Source organism: Canis lupus, chromosome 7 (assembly GCF_048164855.1).
Source record: "Canis lupus baileyi chromosome 7, mCanLup2.hap1, whole genome shotgun sequence".
In the NCBI taxonomy this organism is placed as follows: Eukaryota; Metazoa; Chordata; class Mammalia; order Carnivora; family Canidae; genus Canis; species Canis lupus.
This window is the reverse complement of record NC_132844.1, coordinates 45,409,420-45,436,951: the sequence shown is the minus strand read 5'-3', so window position 1 is coordinate 45,436,951 and position 27,532 is coordinate 45,409,420. Positions and strand designations below refer to the sequence as shown.

At 34.9% G+C, this 27,532-nt stretch overlaps 1 protein-coding gene across 12 annotated transcripts in view; it reads left to right on the top strand.

Moving 5' to 3' along the window:
• PHF3 (PHD finger protein 3) overlaps nt 1-27,532 on the top strand; it is a 77,233-nt gene that overhangs the window by 15,712 nt on the left and 33,989 nt on the right. For 9 of the 12 annotated variants that reach the window (XM_072832471.1, XM_072832462.1, XM_072832467.1 and 6 more), the window contains one exon: nt 27,098-27,259. In XM_072832471.1, the coding sequence (XP_072688572.1) occupies nt 27,118-27,259 (142 nt within the window). In that variant the 5' untranslated portion in view covers nt 27,098-27,117. Of the gene's footprint in view, nt 1-25,989; nt 26,183-27,097; nt 27,260-27,532 lie in introns of all 12 variants that reach the window. The other 3 variants (XM_072832468.1, XM_072832469.1, XM_072832470.1) reach the window with 2 other exon arrangements.

The window sequence follows — 27,532 nt, the reverse complement described above, 5'->3', positions numbered from 1 at the left end:
TGTAGTTGGGGCTTCATTAGAGGCAGAATTCATTTAGGTAATATTAGAAAAATGTGTACTTGTTTTGAAAAAATAATGGGTGTTTTAGTGCATCACTTGAGATGTGTTTAAAAGGTCTTTGCAAGTTTTTATGGCTTCATGTTTCTCTTGGACATTTCTAATTAAACAGTACATTGAACTAAACACAGTGGACCTTTGGTCCAATAAAATCCTGTTTTCAGATTTTAATTATTGTTCTTGTCCATACTTTATTTGTGGGAGTGGCAAACTCTTTGTGTAAATTATTTAGATATGTGGGTCCAACTATACATATAAATCCATTCCATATTTTCACTGGGTCCTTTTTCACTGTTTCTGTTTATTATTCTGAGTGGTAGTGTTTTTTTGTTTTTGTTTTTTTCTTGTGCCATTGCAAGAAGTCAATGAACCTCTTGTGTGGTTGATCTTTTTGAGAATTACATTTGAACAAGAAAATACAAACTTAATACATGTAAGTAAAGTAGTTATACGAATAAGATGAAATATATTGGTGTATACTGTTAATTTTAGAGTAACTGATCAGTCCTGTCAGAACATGCATAGCCTTATAACTTGATTTCTTAAGATTGATTATTAATATTAAATATCATATTGAGTTCTTAGGGGTTTTGTCAAAAGTGGGTATGTTTAGAAGAAAGCAAACAGAAAAGAGTAGAAAGGTTTGTAGAGTTAGAGATGTAATTTAGTGGAGGAGAGAATGCTGGAAGGTGGAAAGAGTAGAGTATATTAACAGCCATAAATCCTTGAAAGTTTGTCACATTGGCTAGAGATTTGACCTTTTAATGAATAATGGGAAAGAGCTAGACCCATTTGATAGCAGTTAGAGCTACAGTTTGGCTAAAAGAAAGAACTTGGGGTTCTCCAAATATCAAGTAATAGTTTCCTGAGGATATCAATTTATCCTTTTTTTTATAGTTGACTTTTGCTCACCTTACTTTGCTTGATGTAATATAAAGTCATGTATGTATTAATTTTTCTTTGCATTGACTGAGCATTTAATTTTCTGTCCTCCTAATTTAAAATCTGAAATCATGTCTTCATCACTATATCTGTAATTAATGTCTTTCATTTTTTCATTTTTATCACTTAAAATTTATTTCATTATTATTCCTGTAGCCCGTTGCTTATTTCACTTAAAATACAAACCTTGGATCAAGAGTAGAACAGTTTTTATTCTTTGGGTTGCTGACTCAATCTTTTATTTAACTTGCACATCTATGCTGCTACAACAGGCTGCTTTTTTCAAGGCCTTGAACATTTGGTTCTGTGGAATCTACCTTTTTTCGGGATGTGTGCCTCACAGGGCCCTCTGTCATTGTATTGCTCTTGTCTAGGTATGCCATTCTCCAGGCCTGTGTTGAATATCTGTCATCCTTGAGCTTTATTGCGCTCCTTGAGTAGAGAGCTGTTGTTTTCCTGTATTTCATTTTCTTTATCTGTGCCCTCTTACTGACATTCTTAGTAACTTTCTTTCTAATAGCATCATATTTGAGTAATAATTTGCTTTTATATACAAAACAAAGTTGAACATCACCTTTTCTTAAAATTTTAAAAACCTTGCTTCTTAGCCTTCCTGCATCTGGTATTGTGGATGGGTTGTCTGATTTCTTGTATGAGAGTTTTGCTTTGTTAGGTGGCCATCCCTGACCCCTGCTTTGGGATCTTTTCTTTATCTTTTGGTGTTTAGTATTTCATTTTTGTTGGACACTTGGTGGGCCTTTTCCATTTTTGTGTGTGTGTGTGTGTGTGTGTTTAAGATTTTATTTATTTATTCATGAGAGACACAGAGAGAGACAGAAACCTAGGCAGAGGGAGAAGCAGGCTCTATGCAGGGAGCCCGATGTGGGACTCGATCCCCAAACTGGGATCATGCCCTGAGCCAAAGGCAGATGCTCAACCACTGAGCCACCCAGGCATCCGGGCCTTTTCAATTTGAAGAGTGTTTGAAGAATGATCCCTTCGGCTTTGTGAAATTTTCTTCTTCTTCTTTCTTCTTCTTCTTCTTTCTTCTTTCTCTTTCTTCTTCTTCTTCTTCCTCCTTCCTTCTTCTTCTCTGCTAGTAGACCAATTTTGGCTTTTTTTAGAGCCAATTCTTTAAATCTCTTTCTTGCATCTTTACCATCTTCTGTTTTATGTCTTTTTAACGTTCACTGCCATATTTTTGTCTCTTTGAATATTTAATTTTGACAATTATATTATTGTTTCTAAGAACTCTTGTGTTTATTCATACCATTTAAAGAAATATTTCAAGAACATTTTTTTATTAAGTTCTATACCCAGTGTGAGGCTTGAACTCAACCCTAAGAGTCACATGCTGTACCTACTGAGCCAGCCAGGAGCCCCTATTCATACCATTTTAAAATAGTTTTCTTTTGTCATAGGGATATATTTTATAGTCTAAATTGTTTTTTGTATTTGTATATTTTGATCTTTCTCAGGTGTTGCAAGCTTTTTCCAAATGTCTAATTATTTTTGGTTGCTTGTTGATGTTTAAACTGGGAGAATTGGAAATTTATGTCAGGTTTGCTGTGGGATAAATGAATGTTTGCTAAATAGCCTACGGTTATTTGGGGGGAATCTTTGAATAACAGAGTGAAAAGCGCTTTATCATTAGGTGTTACCTGCTCTAGTCTCTCCAGCTTGTTCATTTAGTTAGTTTCAGTTTAGGGTTAAGAAAAGACTGTCTTGCTTGGAATTCAGTGGTTGGCTTCAGGCCTTGCTGGGTATATTAAAGTCAGTAGAAGGGATGAGGTTGTCTTCTCAGGATGTTCGTCCCTAAGTTAATTCTATATTTCTAGCCCAGTCATTACCAATGCCCTTTGCCAGGTGGAGTTGTTCCCTTTTGTCTCTAGGCCGTGACTTTTTCATTCTTTGTTTCACTAATCTTTTCTGTTTTATTTTCTTTTCATTTTTCAAAAATGTGTTAAATCTTTCATTTGCTTTTGGGCTTCCTCTTATACTTTGTTATTATAGGCTTTTGCCTTTTATTCCTTTATTCTTATTTTAGTGGGATTTAGTGAAAAAGGGGAGATAAAAGTTTGCCCTTGGAGCCAATGACTCTTAATTAAATCAGATAAAATGTCTAATGGCTAGTAATTCCTGCCTAAGAATTTTGGAGCCCTGTCCATTATTATCTTGCCTTTATCAGTGTAGAATTTTATCCTCCTCTTGATTTCTTCCATGGTCAGTTTGCAATTGTTCCCTTCCTTTTAAGATTTCTTAAACTGTTAGTAGTATTAATTGCTAGTTTTTTTGTTAGTAATAAAGCTGTTAACAAACTTCTCAGACTTTGCAGGTATATTAGTTTTCCAAAGAAAGAGAAATCAGTAGGGTTTGTGTTTATGTATGTTTGTGTATTACATAGGGAGAGAGAGATATTAAAATTAAGATTGTTTTATTATAAGAAATTAGTTTATGTGATTGTGGAGGCTAGCAAGCCTAAAATCTTCAGGATAGTTTGGTAGGCTGGAATCTGAGGGAAGAATTAATGTTGTATCTTGAGTCTGAAGACAGAATTCCCTCTTATTTGGGGGACCTCCATCTTTTTCGTAAGACCTTCAGTTGATTTAATGGGGGCCCATCCATGTTATGTAGGATAATCTGCTTTTTTTTTTTTAAATTTTTATTTATTCATGATAGTCACACACAGAGAGAGAGAGAGAGAGGCAGAGACATAGGCAGAGGGAGAAGCAGGCTCCATGCACCGGGAGCCCGACGTGGGATTCGATCCCGGGTCTCCAGGATTGCGCCCTGGGCCAAAGGCAGGCGCCAAAACACTGCGCCACCCAGGGATCCCGATAATCTGCTTTATTCAAAGTCTACTAGTGTAAATGTTAATCTCCCATCAAAAATATATTCACAGTAACATTTAGATAGGCATTTCTGTAAGTAACTGGGTTCTGTGGCATAATGAAGTTAACCATCAGAGCAAGGTACCAGACTGTCAGAACATGATAGATTATTCTTTGAACTATTAGTACTAGTTTATGTATGTTGTCACGAAACTAATCTCAGGATTTTTGAGAAAGTGGTTTCTTGGGGAGTTTGCAGGCAGAGGTAGGTTATAAAGCTCCTAGGTCTTTTCTCTTGTAAGTGATTATATATAAAGGAAGTTGATAGAATAGCTAGTATGTGTGAATGTTAATGTAACAAGTACTGTACAAAAGTACTTGGCCAGCATTGTCTCATTAACTCTTCACAAAAACCTTGAAAGCTGTAAATATTATTAATCTTACAGCTAAATAAACAGATTTTGAGTCTCATTAAGTAATTTTCCAAGTTCACTAGATAAGATTTCTCAGTCTTTCTGCCTCCAAGTACATGAGTGCTCTTGAGATCAAGGCTCTAAACTGTACCCCAAATTTCATTTGGCTTCATAATTCAAAAGTAGAATAAGGAGCTTTTTTTTTTTAAGCTTCATTTTTAAAAGAAAAAGGAGATTTTCTTTCAAAGAATATGGGATTTGTAAGAAAGATTTATGAATGCCTGATATAGCTCTTTCCTATTAAAGACCAGATGTTTTAGAGAGAGATAGTCCTTAACCAGTGATTTTAGTCAATTGTAAATCCTAGAAAGTTGCTCTAAGGATGTGATTTTACTCTGTGTCAACAGATAGAAGTGTACTACAAGCTACATCAAACCTTTAACAGGTAGAGTATTGTTTTAGGATAGTATTCAGTTAGTATTCAGTAGACATAAGAAAAAAATCTAAACGCTCCTCATTTTACAGTTGAAGAAATTGAGACTTAAAAGTAAATATTTACTTAAAGAAATTTTGTTAAAAGTGGGTTGTTTTTGGCTTTAGTCACTTATTGTGTATTTCGTATCAGGTAGTGTGTCAGACAGTAGAAATATATATATATATATAACGTTAAGTAAAACAAAACTCAGTTTCTCTTTTAATGGAATTTAAGGTTTAGTATAGAAGTATTTTTTCTGATGTTTTGAGGATACTTAATAAGTCTAGTTATTAATTTAACATGCACTTACTGGGAGAGGTAGTCTACCATGGGTCTTGTGTGTTCCTGAATGTTCCTGCTGAGTGTGCCAAGAATGCAAGGTCTTAACCACTCTGAAACTGGGCCATTTTTTAGAGTTGTGTTTGAAGCAAGCAACCTTGAAGAATAAGATAACATTTATTCCTTCCACCCCACTCCCCCCTTATCCCAGACAAATTGCAGGCTTGCTTACTGCTTACTATGAAAACAAATTCCCCACAATGTTCTTCTCCTGTATCTCAGCCCACTGTGTAGGCTCACCTGTTGCCCCTGTGGACTTGGGGGGGTGGGGGAGGGGGCAAAGAGAACTGACAGCATCTTGGTCTTGCTGCTTGCTCTGCTATGATGACAGAATTCTTTGTCTCTGACCTAGTAGTCTTTTGTCAACACCATGTATCAATAATAGGCTAGTTTTTTAGTTTTGCAAGTAGGGTAAAATCCCAGACCCTTCATGTTCTCAGAATGTTGAACTCTGTTCAGAAATGATAATATGAGGGCTTACCAAGCACTTTAATTATTAAAGATGGAAAACTAATTTACTTACATGAAGGCAGGGATAGCTCTATCTCTATATACGTTGTGGTGTTCATACAGGTATTAGAATAGTACCTAGCCTAGCACAGAGCAGGTGTTCAGTAAATTTTAATGGAGGGGGGGTGGGAGAAGGGACATACAAGGAAAGGAAGAAAGTGGGGCTAGGTACTGGGACCAGAAGTTAGGGTAGCAAATAGAATGTTTGCTGCAGGTGTGGCACAGCTTTGGCTCTCAGGTTTCTAGCAGTCACTGTGGAATAGGAAAACCTTTCAAGGTGAAAAATTAGTCTTAAAGTAAAAACAAATCCAATATCCAGGAAAAGGAAAATTTCTGACACTAAAACTAGAAAGAAATTTTATCCAAAGTTTTTTTTTTTTTTTTTTTAAGGTTTTATTTATTTATTCATGAGAGACACAAAGAAAAAGGCAGAGTTCTAGGGAGAGGGAGAAGCAGGCTACCTCTGGGGAGCCTGATGTAGGACTCGATCCCAGGACCCCAGGATCATGACCTGAGCCAAAGGCAGATGCTCAACTACTGAGCCACTCAGGTGTCCCATTATCCAAAGTTTTGTCCTAATGTGTGATACAACTTAAAAATTCCTTAGCAACATACATTCAGTGAACATGGGGGTTTATTCTTATAATATCCCTCAATATGTAACCTCAGTATGAGTTGTATCACAAGGACTAGAATAATGGTCTGACATAATCCTATGTTAGATGTTACACTACTTTCAAACAGCGTATTCCTTGGATATCATTTCTTACACTAGATTTTTAAATGTATTCATGTGAAGGTGAGTTGTATAATACTGTCTGAGAACTGATGGGAATGCAATTACCTTTTTTTTTTTTTTTTTTGCCAGCCTAAATGCATAGACATAAACTTTATAAATAAACAGGGCTGTGTATGGGATTGTGTAAATTTAAGAGCTCTGATGGGAGTATTTGTTTGAATAAGAGGCTTCTCTCCCTCCCTAGCAGAGGAGGTCAGAGCCATTATTTTCCTCAGAAAATGATTTTTGGATACTCTGTGAGGTGTAAATGAACAGGAGAGGCCTCATAATTTCAGACATAAATGAAGATCATATAGCACAATTTTTGTTTTATAGCCCTTGTTTTAAGTAGCAACTTGAGTAAAAATAATAGATTCTACCCTCTTTCATTGCAATCGATTAGATTATTCTTGGTGTTCTCTTCTAGTCATGGGAGGATTGTATAATCTCTTGTGGCTATTTTCACTATTATTACTGCCTCGATTCCTATGGAACTCTTTAGGCTTGTTCTTTCTACTTCTACCCTAGCACAGAAGTAGGGTACTTTTCTCTCCTCTGTATGTATTACCTTAGTCGGATAATGTTTTGAAAAGATTTCTTAACTGGAGCTGCTAGTGTTACTATTGTCCTCTGCCATCTCTTCTCTAAAATGCTGCCTTTCTTTAATTTTGATATTTTTTCACAGTGCATTTTGAATGGTAATTAGTTACGAAACGTATAAAGAGGTAAATTGTTATGGGATGATTAACTAGAAGTTTATTTACTAAAGCAGAGAGCTATCCAAAATTGTTCTAAGCTAATTGATCTAATTCCCTTTTTCCTGGTAAAGGTATTTCCTGAAATCAGACCCTCAGATTAGGGTGAAAGCATTAGTTGACTTGCACAACTTTAGTAGGTACCAATCCAGGAATACAGTGTGAATAATGCCCCCTTAAGTTGAGTGGACAGCTGACTGGGATAGTTTACATTTATATTTAAATGTTTTTACTTAAAATTACGCCTGATAATTATTTAATTACATTGTGGTTATGTTAATAATTTTTGATTAAATAGGAGGAATGTGTCATATTATCAAATCTCATTGGAAGACTACTAGCTTGAAAAACTAAAACTAGACTTCAGAAACAAAAAACAAAAATCTAGACTTCTGTCTGAGATGATTGGACTACCATCACCTAGTGGTGGTGTACTCTCATAGCAAGAGAAGAGAAAAATACCTCCTGTACTTTGAGTCACAAAGGCAAGGTATTTTTTTTTTCTTCCTGGAGCTAAGTATAGTCTTAATTTTAAAATATTTATCACAGGAAATAACTTTTGTTATTTAAAAAAATGTAAAATTTATAAGATTTGGATGGCACAGTATTTTGAAGAGAATAATGTCAGATATTAATGATATCCTAATTATGTTAAAGTGTAGTTAAAATGAAGAACTTAAAAAGGAGTCTGTTCTGATGTACAAATTTGAATTTACCTTCCTCATTTAATAGGGTTTGGAATGGTCAGATTTTCATATTAACTTTCACATGCTTTTTAAATGTATACTCTGTTGAATTAAAATAATAAAGTGAGCCTGATCTCTGAGGCCTGGTTTTGTGGAGAAGTATGAAAGAGAAGTGTTGTTTGCACCCCTATCCTGGTGCATTTTGAAAATACGTGATATGCTTGTTTTTGACTCTTATATTTTATTATCTGAATTCTCTTACCTTTCTGCCTCTTCCCAGCTGACTTCCTTTTAGCCTTTATCTGTGAGTTTTTCTCTAGAATTAACTGCTTACTCTATTATCAAAATTTATTTTTACACCTTGTCTGTGATTTCAGCTCATAATTTAAGCAAAGTAAGCTTATCACATTAGTATCTGCCTGATTTAGGTGTGATTGGTTACAGTTCCAGGACTGTTTATATTATTAAAAATAATGGTTTTTTTTTTTTGCATATAAGACCTTGTTATTTTTAATATGTTAAAATATAATTTTTTCTGTTAATCTTTAAAGCACTTTTCTTAGTTTCCAAGGGATAACATTACAACATACCACAGACTTACTAGTTTAAACAACAGAAATTACTTTTCTCACAGTTATGGAAAGTAGGAGTCCAAGATAAAGATGCCACCAAGGTTTTTTTCCTTCTAAAACCAAAAGAGAAAAAAAAAAAAAAACCCAAAAAGAGGATGTTTTCTAATGTAAATGATTTTATAGTTATTGGATTTTTGTGCATTCTAATGTAGTGGGCAAAAAAGTTTAACTGTGTGGATGATGAATAGTATTCTTTGGGCAGAAATGCTAATATTCTGTGATTTTGCAGTTTAAAAGACTAGAGTCTTAAATTGATAGTTTAAAGTGGTAGCAGTTGGATTAAATATACTTATTTCTCATAATCATAGAATATTTGATATATGCTAGATGTGTGAACATTCATATTTAGCTTATTAATAACATGAGATGGTTTATGAGAAGCTCTTAAATCTTTAAGGTAATGAATTCTACTTTGTAATTTAACAGTAATTTTGGTATAAAGAAAATTAAGGATCCTTGAGCAAAGGTTTCTTGGCTTTGGTTTTGATCTTTTGTTCCTTTGTCTAATTAATCCTATAATTTTAAATCTTACTGATTTTTCCATCTGTAAGAAAAATGAATAATGAGCTCTCATTTTGCTGTCTCTTGATTTTGCTATCTCTTGAGGATGTTGACCAAAAGGAATTCTGATACAAGAGTGAGAGCTGCATCTGCAGTTCTTAACGAGATCTCAATGTTGAGACAGTTTGGCTGACTTTTAGTGACCCTGGAGAGAGATTACCTTGTTTTAAGGCCCTATCCTGGCTTACCTTCCCTGTCCTAGTGATTAGTGTACCTGCCAGCCAGAGGAGTTGAGTTTCATAATTCTTTGGTAGTGGCAGATTTCAGTTTTTAGAGAATTAGGAAAGCCTAATTACCTAGATTCCCCAAATCATAGACCTAGGCATCCTAGGCCTACTTACTGATCATAGAAATATTTTCCATATTCTAGGCTCTGTTCCTTCCCTAGTCTGTTGCTGTGATAGATTTGGTTTTCATGAGTTGTGATTTACTGGGTTATCTTGATAAAAATTTTTGGCTTTTTGGCCTAGGATTAAGTTCATTTTGGGAGTGACAGAAAATTGGTGTGAGGTGGTATCTCACTGTGGTTTTGATTTGTATTTCCCTGATGGCAAGTGATGCGGAGCATTTTCTCATGTGCTTCTTGGCCATGTGTAGGTCTTTGGTGAAATTCTGCTCATGTCTTTTGCCCATTTCATGATTGGATTGTTTGTTTCTTGGGTGTTGAGTTTAATAAGTTCTTTATAGATCTTGGATACTAGCCTTTATCTGATATGTCATTTGCAATCTTCTCCCATTCTGTAGGTTGTCTTTTAGTTTTGTTGACTGTTTCTTTTGCAGTGTAGAAGTGTTTTATTGTGATTTCAAGTCCCAATGATTCATTTTTGCTTTTGTTTTCTTGCCTTCATAGATGTATCTAACAAGAGATTGCTGTGGCCAAATTCAGAAAGGGTGTTGCCTATGTTCTCCTCCAGGATTTTGATTGATTCTTGTCTCACATTTAGATCTTTCATCCATTTTGAGTTTATCTTTGTATATGGTGTAAGAGAAAGGCCTAGTTTCATTCTTCTGCAGATGGCTGTCCAATTTTCCAAGCAAGGTTTTTTTTTTTTTTTTTAATAACAAAAAACTGTTGATGACATTCTGTAACTGTAAAATGTTGAAGGCAAACAAGTGGTTTAAGAGTGCTGACTCCATCACTTATGGAATTCTCACTCTTCTCTCAGGATATCTCTAGATAAATTGTGACTGACATGACAAGGATGCTAGTGTCAGCTTGATTAAATATTGGTGAAGTTTAATTTCTTTTTAGTTTTTAGGTAAGTTAATATACGTAATAGCACTTCATTCCCAGAGAGAGATTGATTGTTTGTATGTCTTTAGATCTGTATGCCTCCTTAAGAGACCATTTGTTTAGTATATACTTGAAGTCTGATGAAGGTTGTTATAAGGATATCTGTTGAAATGGTATTTTATTTAGAGGCAGTATCTTTTTAATGAATACTGACCATTTTTTCATATTTTTAAAGAGTTTTTGATAAATACCTGACAAACTTTGACTTCTAGCTTCATAAAATGTAAATATTTGTAACTCATTCTGGGTACTTATATCATCCTTGACTTCATCTTAGTTTCTTACCCATATTTTTCTTTTGTTTAGTTTTTTTTTTTACTTTTTTCTTTTTAAATATTAGCGTATTTGTATGTCTTTAGGTTGTCATAATTGGTGCACAGATTCAAAAAACACATTGTGTTATACTTTTTTTTGATGCTCATATCGTCCTTTTTGTTTCATATGCTTAAATTGCCCCAGATGTAATCAGTGTATTAGTGTGTATTGATATCCAGTTGTATACATTTTTGTAGATAGAATTTATATACATTGGCTTTGTTACAGAGGTGGAGTGCTTTTTTTTTTTTTTTTTAAGATTTTATTTATTTACTCAGAGAGAGAGAGAGAGAGAGAGAGAGAGAGAGGCAGAGACATAGGCAGAGGGAGAAGCAGGCTCCTGATCAGAAGGAGCCTAACACGGGACTTGATTCCCAGGACCCCCGATCAAGACCTGAGCCAAAGAGGGAAAAAACTCAACCATTGAGGCACACCCAGGCATCCCAGAAGTGGAGTAGCTCCTTATTTCTTTTTTTCATTCTGGGATTGAATATTTAAATTTTGGCCTTAGAAGCATATTTTCTTATTTCACGGGTGTAATTACAGTCAATTTCTTGATAAAAGATTTCCTCATAAGCAGATGTCACAAAAGTACATCTAATATGTAAAAAGAGGTCATTTTGGTTAGCTGATCTGTTGATAGGTTTTGGTAGAAAAATTTTCCTAGTTTTAAAGTTTAACATTGATAGAAATGCTTTATTTTTTTTATTTTTTTACTATTTACTTATTTATTGATTGATTGATTGATAGAAATGCTTTAAATCAAATTTGATACACTTTAGTCACAGGAGAATTGTCAGATAAATGACCTTGACTACTGGACAAGCAATATTGGCCTATTTATTTAAGATTTTATTTATTTATTCATGAGAGACACAGAGAGAGAGGCAGAGACACAGGCAGAGGGAGAAGCAGGCCCCATGCAGGGAGCCTGATGCGGGACTCGATCGCGGGCCTCCAGGATCACGCCCTGAGTCAATGGCTCAACCTCTGAGCCACCCAGGTGTCCCAGTATTGGCTTTTTAAAATAGGTATTTTTAAAAGATTTTATTCATTTATTTGAGAGAGAGAACATGAGCAGAGAGAGGGGCTGAGGGAGAAGCAGACACCCTGTTGAGCAGGGAGCCCAACTTGGGGCTCAATGTGGGCCTCTATCTCAGGGCCCCAGGACCTTGGGATCATTACTTGAGCCGAAGGCAGATGCTTAACCAGCTAAGCCACTCAGGTGCCCCCGATATTAGCTTTAAAAAAAGAAACACTGATGATTTAGGAAAGTAATTATCCATATAAGATAGTCCCCAAGAAAGAGGTAGTTTTGAAATGCTTTTTTTATTTTAACTATTTTGGGTGGGTCATTTTCTAATATGTGTTGCAGAACTCTTTTTTTAAACATCAGTACGGTGAACATGAATTTAGTGACTGTTGACTGAATTATCTTAGGAAATAAACTATTACATCATTATTAGTGATATACTTAGATACTGTTTTAGTAGATAGGGCTTTTGGTCTCTACAGTAATTGGACCTGAGGCAATATACTTGGAAAAAAATTATTTTAATGATTTATTTTTCCTTTTAAAAATAATAATGTCTTTGGAATGATTAGCATGTCTTTCCCAAGCTTTGAGTGTATTTTGTTAAATCTCAGGAAAATGAGATTATTAAAAATACATGAAATAAAAGTAAGGGGGTGCATGCTTGTAAACAAAGATACGTGTGTGTATCACAGAAAAAATAAACTTTATTAAAGTAGTTTTTCACTGAGGCCTCTATTTACTTTTCCTTAGGAAGGGCTTTAGATTTAGACTCTTTGCTGAAATGAACTTGGTAAGGAATCACCCAGTCCAAAATTGATCATAAAGGCCTAGAGAGACTCACTGAAATAAGCAAGTATGTACTGACTTCTAAACCTACATTATGAAATGGAATGAGATATGCTTTATTATATATACAGTTGCTTTAAGGCTAAATACTTAAAGTATTAATTCATGTTTTGCTCATTAAATTGAGACCTTTACCTAGGAATATTTATCAGTATTTTTAAAATTCTTTTGTTGTGTTTTTCAAGTTGTAATAATTCTCATATGTGTTCTAAATTTATTGCAGAGTTGACAATGTTTTTGAGTTACAGCTTTTAAATTTGTGTTATTGAAGCATAATTGGCATATAAAATTGTATGATATTTAGACTGAATATCATGGTGATTTGGTATACATATACTTTGTGAAAGGATTCCCCCATGTAGTTAATTAATACATCATCATCTGACATATTTGTGTTCATATTCATATTTTTTTGATGAGAACATTTCACTTAGCAAGTTTCAGTTTTGCAGTAAAGTGGTGTCAATTATAGACATCATGTTTTACATTAGATCCTCAGATCATACTCCTTTTATAGCTGAAAATTTGTATCTTTTTACCAACCTCAACCTCTATTTCCCCCGCAATTGGCATCTATTATTTTTAGTCTGTCTCTATAAGTTTGATTCCACTTTTTTTTTTTTTGATTCCACATATAAGTCATACCATGTAGTATTTGTCTTTCTCTGTCTTTTCCTGACTTATTTCAGTTGGCATAGTATTCAGGGTCCATCCATGTAATCCCAAATGACAGGATCTCCTTTTCTCATGGCTGGATAATATTCCATTGTGTATGTATGTGTGCGTGTGTATGCGTATGTGTATATCTACCTAGATACACACCACATCTTTATCCACTCATCCATTGATGGACACTTTAGTTTCTTTATTATGGATATTGCAAATAATGCTGCAAATATAGGAGTGCAGATATCTTTTTTTTATTTTTATTTTTATTTATTTATGATAGTCACCCAGAGAGAGAGAGAGAGGCAGAGACATAGGCAGAGGGAGAAGCAGGCTCCATGCAGCGAGCCTGACGTGGGATTCGACCCCGGGTCTCCAGGATCGCGCCCTGGGCCAAAGGCAGGCGCCAAACCGCTGCGCCACCCAGGGATCCCCAGATATCTTTTTGATACCCTGTTTTCGTTTGGTTTGGTTAATGTACCTAGAAGTGGGATTGCTGGATCATATGGTAGTTCTATTTTTAGTATTTTGAGGAACTTCTGTAATGTTTTCCATAGTGCCTATACCAGTTGACATTCTTACCAACTGTGAACAAGGGTTCCCTTTTCTCCACATCCTTATTAACATTTGTTATTTTTTGTCTTTTTGAAGATAGCCATTCTAACAGGTGTGAAGTACTATTTCATCTTGTTTTTGATTTGCATTTATTTCCCTGATGATTAGGGATTTTGAATGCCTTTTCATATACCTGTCCATTTATTTGTGTGTCTTTTTTTGAAAAATGTCTATTCATTTCCTCTGCACATGATTTTATTGGATTGTTTTTGGCTATTGAGTATATATATATATATATATATATATTTAAAGATTTTATTTATTCATGAGAGACAGAGAGAGAAGCAGAGGGAGAAGCAGAGGGAGAAGCAGGCTCCCTGTGGGAAGCCTGATGCAGGACTCAATCCCAGGACCCCAGGATCATGACCTGAGCCAAAGACAGATATTCCACTGCACAGCCACCCACGGACCCCAGGATCATGACCTGAGCCAAAGACAGATATTCCACTGCACAGCCACCCACGTGCTCTCCGCTCCTATTCGCTCCTATTCGTATGCTTTGGATATATGCTTTGGATATCAACGCCTTTTCAGATACATGATATGCAGATCTTTTCTTCATTCTGTAGGTTGCTGTTTCATTTTGTTGATGGTTTTCTTTGTTGTGCAGAAGCTTTTTAGTTTGATGTAGTTCCCCTTGTTTATTTTTGCTTTTGTTGCCCTTGCATTTGGTGTTAAATCCAAAAAAGTATTGCCAAGGCTAATAAAAGGAGCCTGCCCTTGCAGGAGTTTTATGTTTTCGTGTCTTACATTCCAGTCTTTAATTCATTTTGAGTTGATTTTTTGTATGGTGTGAGATAAAGGTCCATTTTTGTTCTTTTGCATGTAGCTATGCAATTTTTGTAACACTATGGAAGAGAATGTTCTTTCTCCTTTGCATATTCTTGTCTCTGTTGTCATAGATTAATTGATGTAAATGCATGGGTTTATTTCTGAGCTCTCTATTCTGTTCTATTGATCTGTGTGTATTTTATTGTTTTGATTGCTGTAGCTTTTGTAGTGTAGTTTGAAATCGGGGAGTGTGGTGCTTCTAGCTTTGTTCTTCATTTTCAAGATGGCTTTGGCTATTTGAGGTCTTTTGTGGTTCCATAGAAATTTTAGGGTTGTTTGTTATATTTCTGTGGAAAAATGCCATTGTAATTTTGATAGGGATTGCATTGAATCTGTTAATTGCTTTGAGTAATTTGTGGAAATTTTAACATTAATTTTTTTTTTTTTTTTTAATAGGCTCCATTCTTAGCTTGGAGCCCAGCAGGGCTTGAACTCATGACTCTGAGATCAGGAGTTCAGTGTTTAACATTAATTCTTCTAATCTATGATGCAACATCTCTCCATTTATTTGTGTCAACTTCATTTCTTTCATCAGTGTCTTGTAGTTTTCAGTGTACAGATCTTTTACATACTTTGTTAAACTTATTGCTAAGTATTGGTTTTTTTTTTAAGCAATTGTAAATGGAAGGTTATATCTTTAATCTCTGTGTGATAGTATACTTGGCCAAACTTTTAGAGACTTTATCATTTATCAGTTCTACAGAGAATTTAGTTCCTATGCATGTGTCCTGATAAAAAACCCTCCTATTGTGTATCTTTTTGAGTGAGTAGATTTTTGATGTTGTTATTTGGTTGTTCCATGGTAAGATACATCTGATCTTTGTTTTCTAAACTGTTAGCATTCTTTTTTCTGAGTCCTGTAACAGGTTGAAGTGCAAGGTGTCAATCAACACTACTGTTATGGAATAGAGGTGTTTTATTCTGTTTCTTTGCTTGCTAAGGATAATTTCCTGATTAGAGACTAGTTTAAGGTAGAAATTCTAATATCTTGAAATGGAAACTTGGGAACAGTGACATTTTTACGTACTTTCATGCAGTTCATTCAAACTGTGCGCAAAGCTGAGGACTGTGTATTCTAGGTGTGTTCTAGGAACTAGGGATGTATCATAATGACAAATTCCTGCTCTCATGAAGTTTACATTTTATTTACTATTATGTAAAATTAAAAATCTTCTCTTGCGCTGTTACAGATTAGAATATTAAGTCTTACTGAAAAATATGTAATCCTCTAAGAACTTTTTCTCTTGGCTTCATTTGTTTTTGGTTTTCTCTTATATTTGAGTAAAAGTGAACCAAACATCTGGTTATAGAACAAAGTGCATAATTGAGATCTGATTCATTGAAATGGGAAACTGAATAAATAATGGTAAGATCTGTATAACAAGATGGTTAAGTTGCATTTTTTCAAAACAACTTTTGTTTTATGGTGTCATTCTTTTTTTTTTTTTTTTTTTTTTATGGTGTCATTTTTAATAGCATTCTAGGCATCTGCTATCCCACCAAAAAAGAAAAAAACCTAAGAAATAAAGATAAAATTAGATAACCAGAAGCAGTCCTTAAGCAACTAAGTACTCCCCAGTATTCCCTAAACACTCAAGCTCATGTTAACAGTGTTTACCTGGTCACTGTAAGGTTTCCACAGTTAGCCAGTGGGTAGCCAAGTGCTTCTTCTCTGTGCCTGTTTTTAGAACCATGGTACAGAGCTAATTCATGTGAAAATTTGTTAATGTGCATTTTGATCTTCCTTAATTTCATAATAAGTGTTTCCTGGTAGTTTAAAAAAAAAACTTTGGTATGATTTTAGTCCTTATGTCCTATATTTAGATATTTATGAAATTAAATTTTCATGTTTTGAGATTAGGTTTTTATTTTTTTGTTTTCCATAGGCATGATTTGTAATGTTAACACAATGAGACATTTACTCTACTTTTTGTTTTATCTCTGGTAGAATTGAAGTCTGTACACATACACACACACAGACACACACTGTCAGATCTTTACAATTGAATTTCATCGTTCTCATAAATCATGGTTTGGAAGTTCATTTTATATACATTTTTATATGTATTTGTCATATATTTGCATTACTGTATTCTTTTGCTCTTTGCTTACAGCAAAACTCCTGGAAGGAATTTTCTGTGCTCTCTATATCCAGTATCGTTCCTCCAAATTCTGATTTTGCCCTATCTAACTCCACTGGATTATAGTTACTATCACTCTGCCAGATATCAAGGCCATTTTTCTTTTATCAGTGGCATTTAATTCATTTGATCTCTGACCTTGAAATGATTTATTCACTTGATTGGTTTGTAACTCTCTTCCTTATTCTTTCATCTTCCTGCCTTCTTTCTTTCAGTTTCTTTTAATATTCTTCTTCATTTTCCTGACTCCTAAACATCGGAATATCTCAGTTCAGATTTTAGATATCTTTTCTTTTTCTATAACTGTTGTGCTGATTTTATCCAGTTTTATTACTTAAAACCTTTTTATGGGGTGCCTGGCTTGCTCAGCTTAGTAGAGCATGTGACTCCTGATCTCGGGGTTAAGTTTGGGCCTTATGTTGGATGTAGAGATTACGTAAAAATAAGATCTTAAAAAATACTCCTTATGATTAAGTGTGTGTGTGTGTGTATATGTGTGTGTGTGTGCATATATATATGTATATATATATATATATATACTTATATATGTATCTTTAGTCTCAACTTCTTAATTTCTAAACTTGTATGTCTATTGGGTATCTTAATTAATGTCTAAAACTAAACTCAGTGCCTACTTTCCTACCTCCTAGTTCCCCTTGTACCACTTCTTCCTACAGTCTTTCCCATCTGTATAAATGGCAAGTCCTTCTTTTGAGTGGCTTAGCAAAAAAAGTTTGAAGTCATTATTTACTTAATCCTTTTCTTTCACATTTTCATACTCAGTTAGTCAGCAAATCTTGTTGGCTTTATTTTCAGGATATCCAGAATCTGACTAATTGTACTTCTCATTTTTTTCACTACCACTGTGGTCTTAGCCATTACCATCTCTCACCTGGATTATCCCATTAGTCTCTAAGTGACTTCTCAGCTTCTGCCCTTGGAGATTTCTTGTTCTGAAAAGAGCACCAAAAGTAATCCTTTACCAAGTTAGGTTATACCACCCTTGTGTTCACAGTGCTTTTGGTAACTTTTCTATTTCACGCAGAGAAAAAAAGTTAAAGTCTTTGTAGTTTAGACCCTTCTTAGTTTCTCTTTACACCTCTGCAGTTTTACCTGCTATTCTTCCCCTCACTTTCCCTAATCTAGCCACACAGACCTGCCTCCCATTCTGTTCTGACATCCTAGGCTGTTTCTTCTTCAGTCTTAGTGTTTCTAGAAAGCTGTTGCCACAACTGGTGTAGGTTTTTGCTGTGAAGTCATCTCAGCAGTGTCCTCCCCAGTCCCTTCTAGACTATACAGTGCCTTTTTGGGAATTAGAAAAAGACACCGTTTCTTCTGTGCACTGCTTGGAGAGCAGCAGAGGGGGGCCTAGATTTCAGTCTTTGCTTTAACCTTTGGGTCAGAAGCTGTTGTGCAATAACCAGTACAAGTGTCCCTAACTTTCCCTGGGTATTCTTTTTTCTTTCTTTTAAAAAAAGATTTTATTTATTAATCATGAGAGACCCACAGGGAGAGGCGGAGACACAGGCAGAGGGAGAAGCAGGTTCCATGCAGGGAGCCCAGTGCCAAACTTGATCCTGGGACTCTGGGACCACGCCCAGAGCCAAAGGCAGATGCTCAACCGTTGAGCCACCCAGGCATCCCAGGCATCCCGTCTGACCTTGGGTATTCTATTTAAAAATCAAACCCATTCTTTGTTCCCCTCTCCACATACTCTTCTTCTTTTTCTTAAGTGTTAAGACTTAGATAATATGGTAAATGCTTGTTTCACTCTTATTAAAATGTAGCTGAAGCTTTATGGAAACCGTTTCTAAAAATTTTGCATTTTATGGAAAACATCAAACAAAGCAGTGAGAATAGTGTAATCAACCTCCATGTACCTGTAACTTAGCTTAAACAGTTAATAGTTGGTTTTATTTCATTTATACCCTACTCCTTACCTACCCCCCTGCCCCAAGATTATTTGAAGCACAGCCCAGAAGTCCTATAATTTCATTTGTAAGTATTTCAGCATGTATCTTTAAAATACAAGGATTGGGGTGCTTGGGTGACTCAGTTGGTTAGCATCTGCCTTCTGCTCAGGTTATGGTCCTGAGATCCTGGGATCGAGCCCCACATTGCATTCCCTCTGCCCTTTACACCCCACTCATGTTTTCTCTACTGCTTACTCTCTCAAATAAATAAAAAATAAATCTTAAAAAAATTCTTTATTTTAGAAAAATAGCCACAATATTATTACCCAGCCTAAAAGTTCTTAATATTGGGCAGCCCAGGTGGCTCAGCGGTTTAGCGCCACCTTCAGCCCAGGGTGCGATCCTGGAGACCCGGGATCGAGTCCCACGTCCAGCTTCCTGCATGGAGCCTGTTTCTCCCTCTGCCTGTGTTTCTGCCTCTCTCTCTCTCTCTCTCTCTCTCTCTGTCTCTCATGAGTAAATAAGCAAAATGTTTTTTTAAAAAGTTTTTAATATTTTTAAATTGAACTTTCATTTTTACCCAGTTCCCTAAACATTTTCTTTAAGTTTGAACTGGAATTGAAATAAGATTAATACATCCAATTGGTTAGTATGCAAGTATGTATCAGTCTATATAGGTTCCTTCCCCCCATCCCCTTTCTCAATATTCATTTGTTGAAGAAACCAGGTCATTTCATCTTAACTATTCTGTATCATTGGTACCTAGAATAATCTAGGCCAACATGTGACATATAATAGGTACTCAGTAAATATTTTTTTTTTCTCAGTAAATATTTTTAAAGGAATTGACTGAAAGGTAAGTAATTTATAGTATTCTAGGATGGAATTAAAATGTTAAATTTTTAGGGAATGATTACCATCTCACTTTTACATTAGCTTGATAGAATGATCTTGGCAATAAGAGAAATTATTTAGACAGTTGAGAAGGGGTCAGATGCAGGGCACTTAGGGCTACAGAAAGTTAGTTGAAAAAATCTTCCAAGATACATTAATAATTGCTACCATTTAAGATCTTATTATTTACATACCATGCACTGTCTTAGAAGCTATGTAGTTAATTCAGTTTTTACAGCAATCTTTCAATGAAGAGTTCATGTCTTCATTTTCCCAGTGAGGTAATTGAAGTTTAGTGGGAGAAATGGAGAAGTGGGTCCTGGGCATTAATGTTTTTCCTAATAAATTTTTAGAAACTAGAGACAACTCTTTAAAACCGTGTGCATTTATAACTTTGGTAAAAAAAAAAAAAAATAAGTGGCACCAATGATACTATTTCCCTGTACATAGAAAGCATTTGTTTAATGTGTATCTTTCTAGCTTCTTTTTCTAGAACTATTTTATATGAGATGGATTGGAAAATGTGAATAAGAAAAAGGAAAAATCTCTAAAATAACCATTATTAGCATTTTGGTGTATGTTTGGGGTGCGTGTGTAAGAGAATATACAACTTGGAAAACAATTACATTATACCACTTGCAGTTCTTTCCTTCATACAATGCCTGTTTAGCATACTGAAGACTGAAGATTTGCAGTGGAAAATACTGTTCTAATTTGCTTTAACCCAGTGTCTCTCTTTTATACTTGCTTGATAGAAAATCACCTTTCCAAGACATACTAATAAGTTTTACCCAAAGTATGAAGTTGAGTTTGGCAAAAGTTGAAATACTTGTGCATGTTTAAATATAAGACTTTAGAATGTGTTAAATTATACATTCTAAATTTGATGATTTAGAAAGGATGGATAATTTGATAGTACTAGAGTAACTGAAGACAGCATTCTGAAGAAAAATGAGCTTAGATTGACATCAAATAATACTAAAATAAGGTAAACAAGGGAAAATACTTGCATCAGGTAGGTAACATAGATATTATATAAAGAATTCATAAACATTGGAGAGAAAAGCATCTTTAAACCTGAGTGGGAGAATAGGCAGAGCTAAAGAAATACAAAAAGGCAGTACACATATGTGAAGTGTTCAAGGTTCTTTAGTAACTCTTTCTTTTAAAAATCTGAAACTGCATGCCAGTGAGTTGTTATTAATATGAAGCTCTTTGTACTGTAAATTCTTTATAATCTTTACGGAAAACTATATGATGAGATATATAAAATAGTAAAATATGTATATTTTCATTTTTTGACTCAGTAAACCTATGTTTTTAAAGGTCATTGGTTTTTTTTTTTTTTTTTTTTTTTTTTTTTAGATTTTATTTATTCATGAGAGACACAGGGAAGCAGAGACACAGGCAGAGGGAGAAGAAGGCTCCATGCAGGGAGCCCGATGTGGGACTTGATCTCAGGACCCCTGGATCATACTGAGCCAAAGGCAGACACTCAACCACTGAGTCACTCAGGCGTCCCTATTTTAAAGTTTATTGTAGAGAAGGAATTGAAGAGGAAAAAAAGATGTATGTGCATAGTAGCAGTATTTGTATTTCTCAAGTTAGGAATGTCTAATATCAAAATGATAAATTTACCCCAAATGGTTCATTTTATGTAAACATACAACCTGATATATATCATGCCACAGCTTCTTTTAGGAATGAATAGGTGTATCATCCGTGAAGGAAGTAACTCTCACTGAAAGGAATCTAAATAGTGGCTGGGTGGTATTCTGCAGTATTAGAGGAGAAAGCTGTGGGGCCTCTGTTAGGAGGACATACCCATATAATTTCTTTTTCTACTTCATCAGTCCTGTAAATAGATCCCTAAAGCTTCTTGCTGCAACGGTGCAGCATCATGGTTTTAGGTTTTTCTCAAGTCTGATACTTAATGCCAACTTTTGTAATACAGTAAATGTTGAGGAACTAAAAGTAGTTGAGATTGGCCTTTGTACTGCCAGCATTAATTAAGGCATGTCAAAAATGAAGAATTTCTTAACTGTATTTGTGGTTCTCTCTTTTATATGGTATTAAAGTGATTTAAACTAATTCTAGTTGTTGAGAAATTCAGTAAGTTTAACTCCAAATCATTTGGTTTTATTTTATCTGATTTACCTCCTCTTCCCAAAAAGATAGTTTGGAAATAGTCCGGAATAAAGTAATAGTGTCAGGAGGACTTCACATAGACTTGACTGGCGCCAGAACTCAGCAGATTTAATAAGGGCCATTTGTGGATAAGGATGGGAGGAATTTTAATGTGATCTGAACGCAAACTCAAGGATTTCTGAGTATAACGGTATATTTTATGCCAAAATTTCAAAATGAGAGTGGCATCTAATTCTGGAAATCTGGCAGGGAGGAAAAAACATTGTTTTTTTTTCTGTATGGCATGACCATACACTGTCTCCTAAAGAATGTGGGCCATTGCATTGTTTTGATAACCCACAGTTCCCATTTTAGTGAATTTAAAAGGTGGATATCAAATACTTGTGGCAGGAGGGAGGAGATGTGGGAGGTCCCTGAGAATAGGCAGTGTTGGTAAAACAGCCCAGATTCTCCTTTACTTCTATTCATTTTCTTAGCAGAAGCAGTTGGATTAAACTGTTTAAAACACAAATACCTAATTGGGAGGGTTTTGCCACAGAGTTCATTCTGCAATGTGAATTACTTTAGTCAGATGATTGGATTAGAAGAAAGAAATTTCAGATACTTTTAAAAATTTGATTTGTTCTAGGGAGAATTGAAGAAAAGCAGTGAGGAAGAAGGAATACATAAGTTTTGATAGTGGATATCTAAGGGGGGGAGACTGAAACAAGTTAATAGAGGGCTTCCTAACTTCCAAGCGTTTTATATATATTAATTTAATTATCACAGTAGCCCTCTGACCCACTAGTATTTTCTCTATTTTATTGAAGAATTTGAGGCACAGAGAAGTTAAGTAGGTTCTTTACTTGTTGGGGGCCTTGTTCAGATGAGAGCCCTGGAAATATTAGAGACCATGTAGAACTTGATTTAATGTAAAGATGGGCTTTTCAAGGTGAAGGAAATGTGTTGCCAAGTAGAGCAGAAGTATAAAAAAGGCTATATTAGAAATTTCAACTCTGAAAAATATCCCAAATGAAATCTTAGGTATTCTAATCATAGGTTTTTGATTTAGGGGGTTTTTGTATGATGGGACTGCAAGGCATTACTTACCCTTTAAGTTATTTTCTAGCACATACAAACATGCAGTATCTTTGTTGATTTTTCCCTTCCTCCCCTTTATTTTCTCTATCTCCCACCCCACTCCTCCTGCCCCACTCCTCTTTTTTTTTTTTTTTTTCCAAATTCTCTCTCCCTTCCCATTCCCTCATCTCTGTTTCGAAAGGTGATTCTCCTTGCCTCACCTCCTTCCATTTCCCTTTCTCATTTGTCATTTACATAGAAAAACCATCTTTTGTCCCTTTAACTTCCTTGTTTGTCCACCTTTGTCTTTTACCATTAAACTTCTTAAAAATAAAAGACTGCAGTTGTCATTCTTTACTTTTTTTTTTTTTTTTTTTTTTACCTCTTGTCATTTCATCCTCTGCTTAGGTGTGTCAAATTAGTGGATTTCCTCCTTCCATTGTTTTTCTCTGTAACAATAACCTTCCTGATCTGTACTTCATTGAAATTCTCCTTAGCCTTTTTTTGTGTGTGATGTTGTATTACCTTGATGCTTCTTTTGCCTGCTCTTTTTCTTTGTATCATCAGTATATCCAAAAAGTGAAGTCAGTGCCTCACTTCCATATTTATTCTTTCCAACTTCTTTCTTTTGGTGAGAACCTTTTTTCTTTCACTCATTGACATTTAAAATTTCCTGCCCCCCCCCTTCCCTAATTCTTTTGCTCAGCAAATATTTCTGGAGTGTTTCCTGTATTACCAGGTTATTATTCTAGGTTCTGAAGTTTCAGCAACGAATAAGAGAGTGACTTGTAAGCTTACATCCTAGTGGAGAAGATAGTTAATAAACAAATATTTAGGTAGTGTGAAACATGTTTTAAAGGATAAAGTACACTAATGGTCAGTAGGCAGTGATGGGAGCGTATGCTGTTTTGGCTAAGATTGTTATGAAAAGTTTCTTTGAGAAGACGATATTTGGGTAAAACTTGACGAGAGTGAGTCACATGGATATCTGGAAGAAAAGCACCCTAGGCAGAGGGAATAGCAAGTACAAAGACTCTGAGATGATCTTAGGTTTTCCTGTGTCAGCAAAAGCCAGCGTGACTGGAGTAGAGTGAGTCATAGAGAAGTTGACTGGGGAAAATCTTAAGATCCTGTGGTCTCTGGCTAGGATTTTGGATATAAATCTAAGTGCCGTGGTAAGAGTTTGGAGGGTCTTGAACAGAAGAATGATAACAAGATATGACTTCATGTTTTAGAAGGATCACAGTGTGACTGTGGGAAGTAAGCTGTGTGTGTGTGTGAGAGAGATGAGTGTATGGGGAGTGTTTGTCAGTAGAAGAACCTGAGACACTGTTATCGTATAGTTTTGATAAGAGATAATGGTAATTTGAGTAGAATGTTAGCTGTGGAGGTGGTAAATGGTTAGATGAGTGATAGATTTTATTTATTTATTATTTTTTAAAAAAATTATTTATTTTAAAGTGTGTGTGTGTGAGAGAGAGAGAGAGAGAGAGAAAGAGAGAGTGCACCTGAGGTGGGGGGCGGGCAGGAGAGGGGGGAAGAGAGAATTCTCAAGCAGACTCCCAGCTGAGTGCAGAGCCCAATGCAGGGCTGCATCCCAGGACCCCGAGATCGTAACTTGAGCCGAAATCAAGAGCTGGCCTGCTTAACCCACTGAGCCACCCAAGCATCCTGAGTGATTATGTTTTATAGATAGAACTAGCAGAATATGCTGATCATTTGGATGGTGGTATATGAGGAGAAAGGAGCTAAGTTCTAGAGTTATGGGTTTGAACATCAGGGTAAATGGAGGTTCCAGTACCAGGAATATCTTAAGAGGGGCAGTTTTATTGAAGAGGGATGGGTAGAAGCAGTGTTTATTTTTAGTATGCTAACCTTGAGATACCCATTAGAGCTAGTGGAGATGTCAAATTATATACTCTTCCAGAAGTCAAATGTGAGCTTGGAGCTGGAGAAAATAATTTTGAGTCATCCAAGTGTAGATGGTACTGGATGAGATCACTTAACAGGTTTTGTGTGTAGATAAAGAAGAGAGATGGGGAAGGACTGAACCCTTAAGTCCTCCAGTGTGTAGATCTCTTCCTCAAGAAAAGGAAGCACTATCAAAGGATATTGAGAAGTAGCTAGTGAGATATAGGAAGTTGTTGATGTTCAAAAGCTAAATGAGAAAGGGATTCAGGAAGGGGAGATGGGTCAGCTACACGGGGAGGCTACTAGGAAATGGAGTAGGATAAAACCTAATAATTGACCTTTGGATTTGGCTTTCTAACTCCCTTTGAGTTTTGCTTTGCAATATAGCCCTGAATTTCAGAACATACTTTTTCACTCCCTGTCAACAAACATTATTAATCAGGCTTCAATTGCTCTTCTCCTGGACTATTTTCCTCTTTTGAGTTTTTCCTTTTTCTCTCCTGATTATAATACAAAATACACACTGATTGTAGAAAAGTTGGAAAACACAGAGACAGTAAAACGATATAAAAAACTTAAATTCTTTGTCTACCTTACCACTAGAGATAATCACTAATAACACTCCAGAGCTTTTTTTCCCCTATCCATTTCTATTTATGTATGTTTGTAATGCATATATTGTATATATGCTTTTATATAAAATTGATATGAAAAGTAGTCTTAAATCTATTTATGTATGTTTGTAATGCATATATTGTATATATGCTTTTATATAAAATTGATATGAAAAGTAGTCTTAAATTTTCCATTTTTGAATGAATATTAAAAATTTTTTGAGAATGTGTGTGAATGTGTCACAGCATAAGTATTTCATCATGATGAGCCTTCTGACTGAACTTCCCGGTCATTTCTCCTCTAATTCTATCTTAAGTGAGTCCTGATGCATTTTCCTGAAGTGTATTCTTCTCTAAGCTTTCAGGGTGTAGAATAGTGATTGAAGCATAGACTATTTTTGAGAGTAATACATGCATATAGCAGGAAATACGGAAAACAGGAAAAAAGTATATTATCTTTTATACAATAACATAATTTTCATCTATTTTCTGCTAATCTTTTTTTCTGTTTGTCTAAATGTACATACACATGCATTTGTTTTTTACTAACAAAGATCACAGTGTTTTGTAGCCAGCTTTTTTTTCCCATAATTTATTCTATTTATAATTTATTGGTCAAAGTATATAAGCAGTTTCATTATTCTTGTTTGTTGTCAAAGTGCTCTTCAAAAAGATTGTACCATTTGAAAGTATATTTATAAAGAATTTTGTTCTCTTTAAATTTTAGGATAGACCACTATCTTGTTGAGCTCTTTTAATTGAAGTTCTTCTTGGATACAAAGATGAGGACTAGATAACTTCTTGAGGTTCCTTCTAACCCCTAGGATGAAGATAATAACTAACATTTGTATAGTGCTCTAAAGTTTACAAAGTGAGTTCTCATACATCATCTCACTTGATCCTCACAACAGCCCTGTGAGGTAGGTAGGACAGGTATTGTTATTCTCATTTTAGAGATAAAGAAACTAGTAGAGAGGTTAAGTGACTTGGTCAAGTTTTATTTAAGTGTTTTAGCTGGGATTTGAATCCAGGCCTTCTGATCTAAATAATCACATTCTTTTTACAAGATTTCATATAGCTGCATATTTAGAATTATATATGTCAGCTAGTTAAATAAAATTGTTATATATAGAGATAAACCCAATGACAATGTGAATACAGTGTTTATATTTTCTTTAGTGTCCCCCGATCCTTTCCCATATTTTCTCCCTCCCCATTTAATGAAATGCTCTCTCATTTGAGTAGAAGGTAATTTAATTATATAGCTATGCACCTACCATTTTACTTCTTAGCATTTGGGAGAGGGGAAGTTAGATGATGTTTTTCATTTCTCTCTGTGTATATTTTTTTGCTACCACTTAAAGGTGTACTTATATTACTTTCTGCACATGTAGTATAAAATCTTTAAGTAATAGAATTATACTTAGGACTAGAATCTTTTGGGTCTAGCATCAAATTAGAATCACAGGCTTTTCAGGGCATTAAACTTTTATACTACTCTAACCAAAATTGGGATAATTGAGTATTTCAAGTGTAGTTGTTTATGATGTTCACAGAGGTACAGTGCATAAAAAGTGAGAGTGACAGTGGAGGTCAAATCAAGAACAATCCTAGCTACTCTGACTAGTTACCTCATAAAAGTAATAAAAAGTTTGTAAAGCTGAATTGGGAGCTTGATAGTGGCAATATCACATAATAGAAACAGACCTAGATTTTCAAGACTGTAGTGTAGTATTGCATTAAAATGTCTCACAATGTTTTCTGTAACTGCCTTTAAATACTTAAGGTATTCAATATTTTTAAAATTAATTTTCTTGTTTTTGTTTTTTCTCTAGTTGTTGGTCTTGACGATATTATGGACGAAGGAGTCGGTAAAGAAAGTGGCAATGATACCATTGATGAAGAAGAACTGATTTTACCTAACAGGAATTTGAGGGACAAAGTAGAAGAAAATTCAGTGAGGTCACCAAGAAAATCACCTCGTTTAATGGCACAAGGTAATCCTTCTAGGAAGGTTGAGCTAGAAAATCAAAGGTATAGGAACAGATGTGATAGTTTGTAAACTTGCTAAGCAGAGATATTTTCATGATGTTTACTAGTCTGAGCATTTTGATAATCATTTTTGAGATTATATCAATTTGTTGGTTTAATTTTTAAAATTTTTTATTAAAATTATATATTTACAAAATTTAAAGGGTTGACTAATTCTTTAACTTTCTGATGCTTATTTTCCTTCCCCAGAGGAAATCATTATTAACCTACCAGCTGGT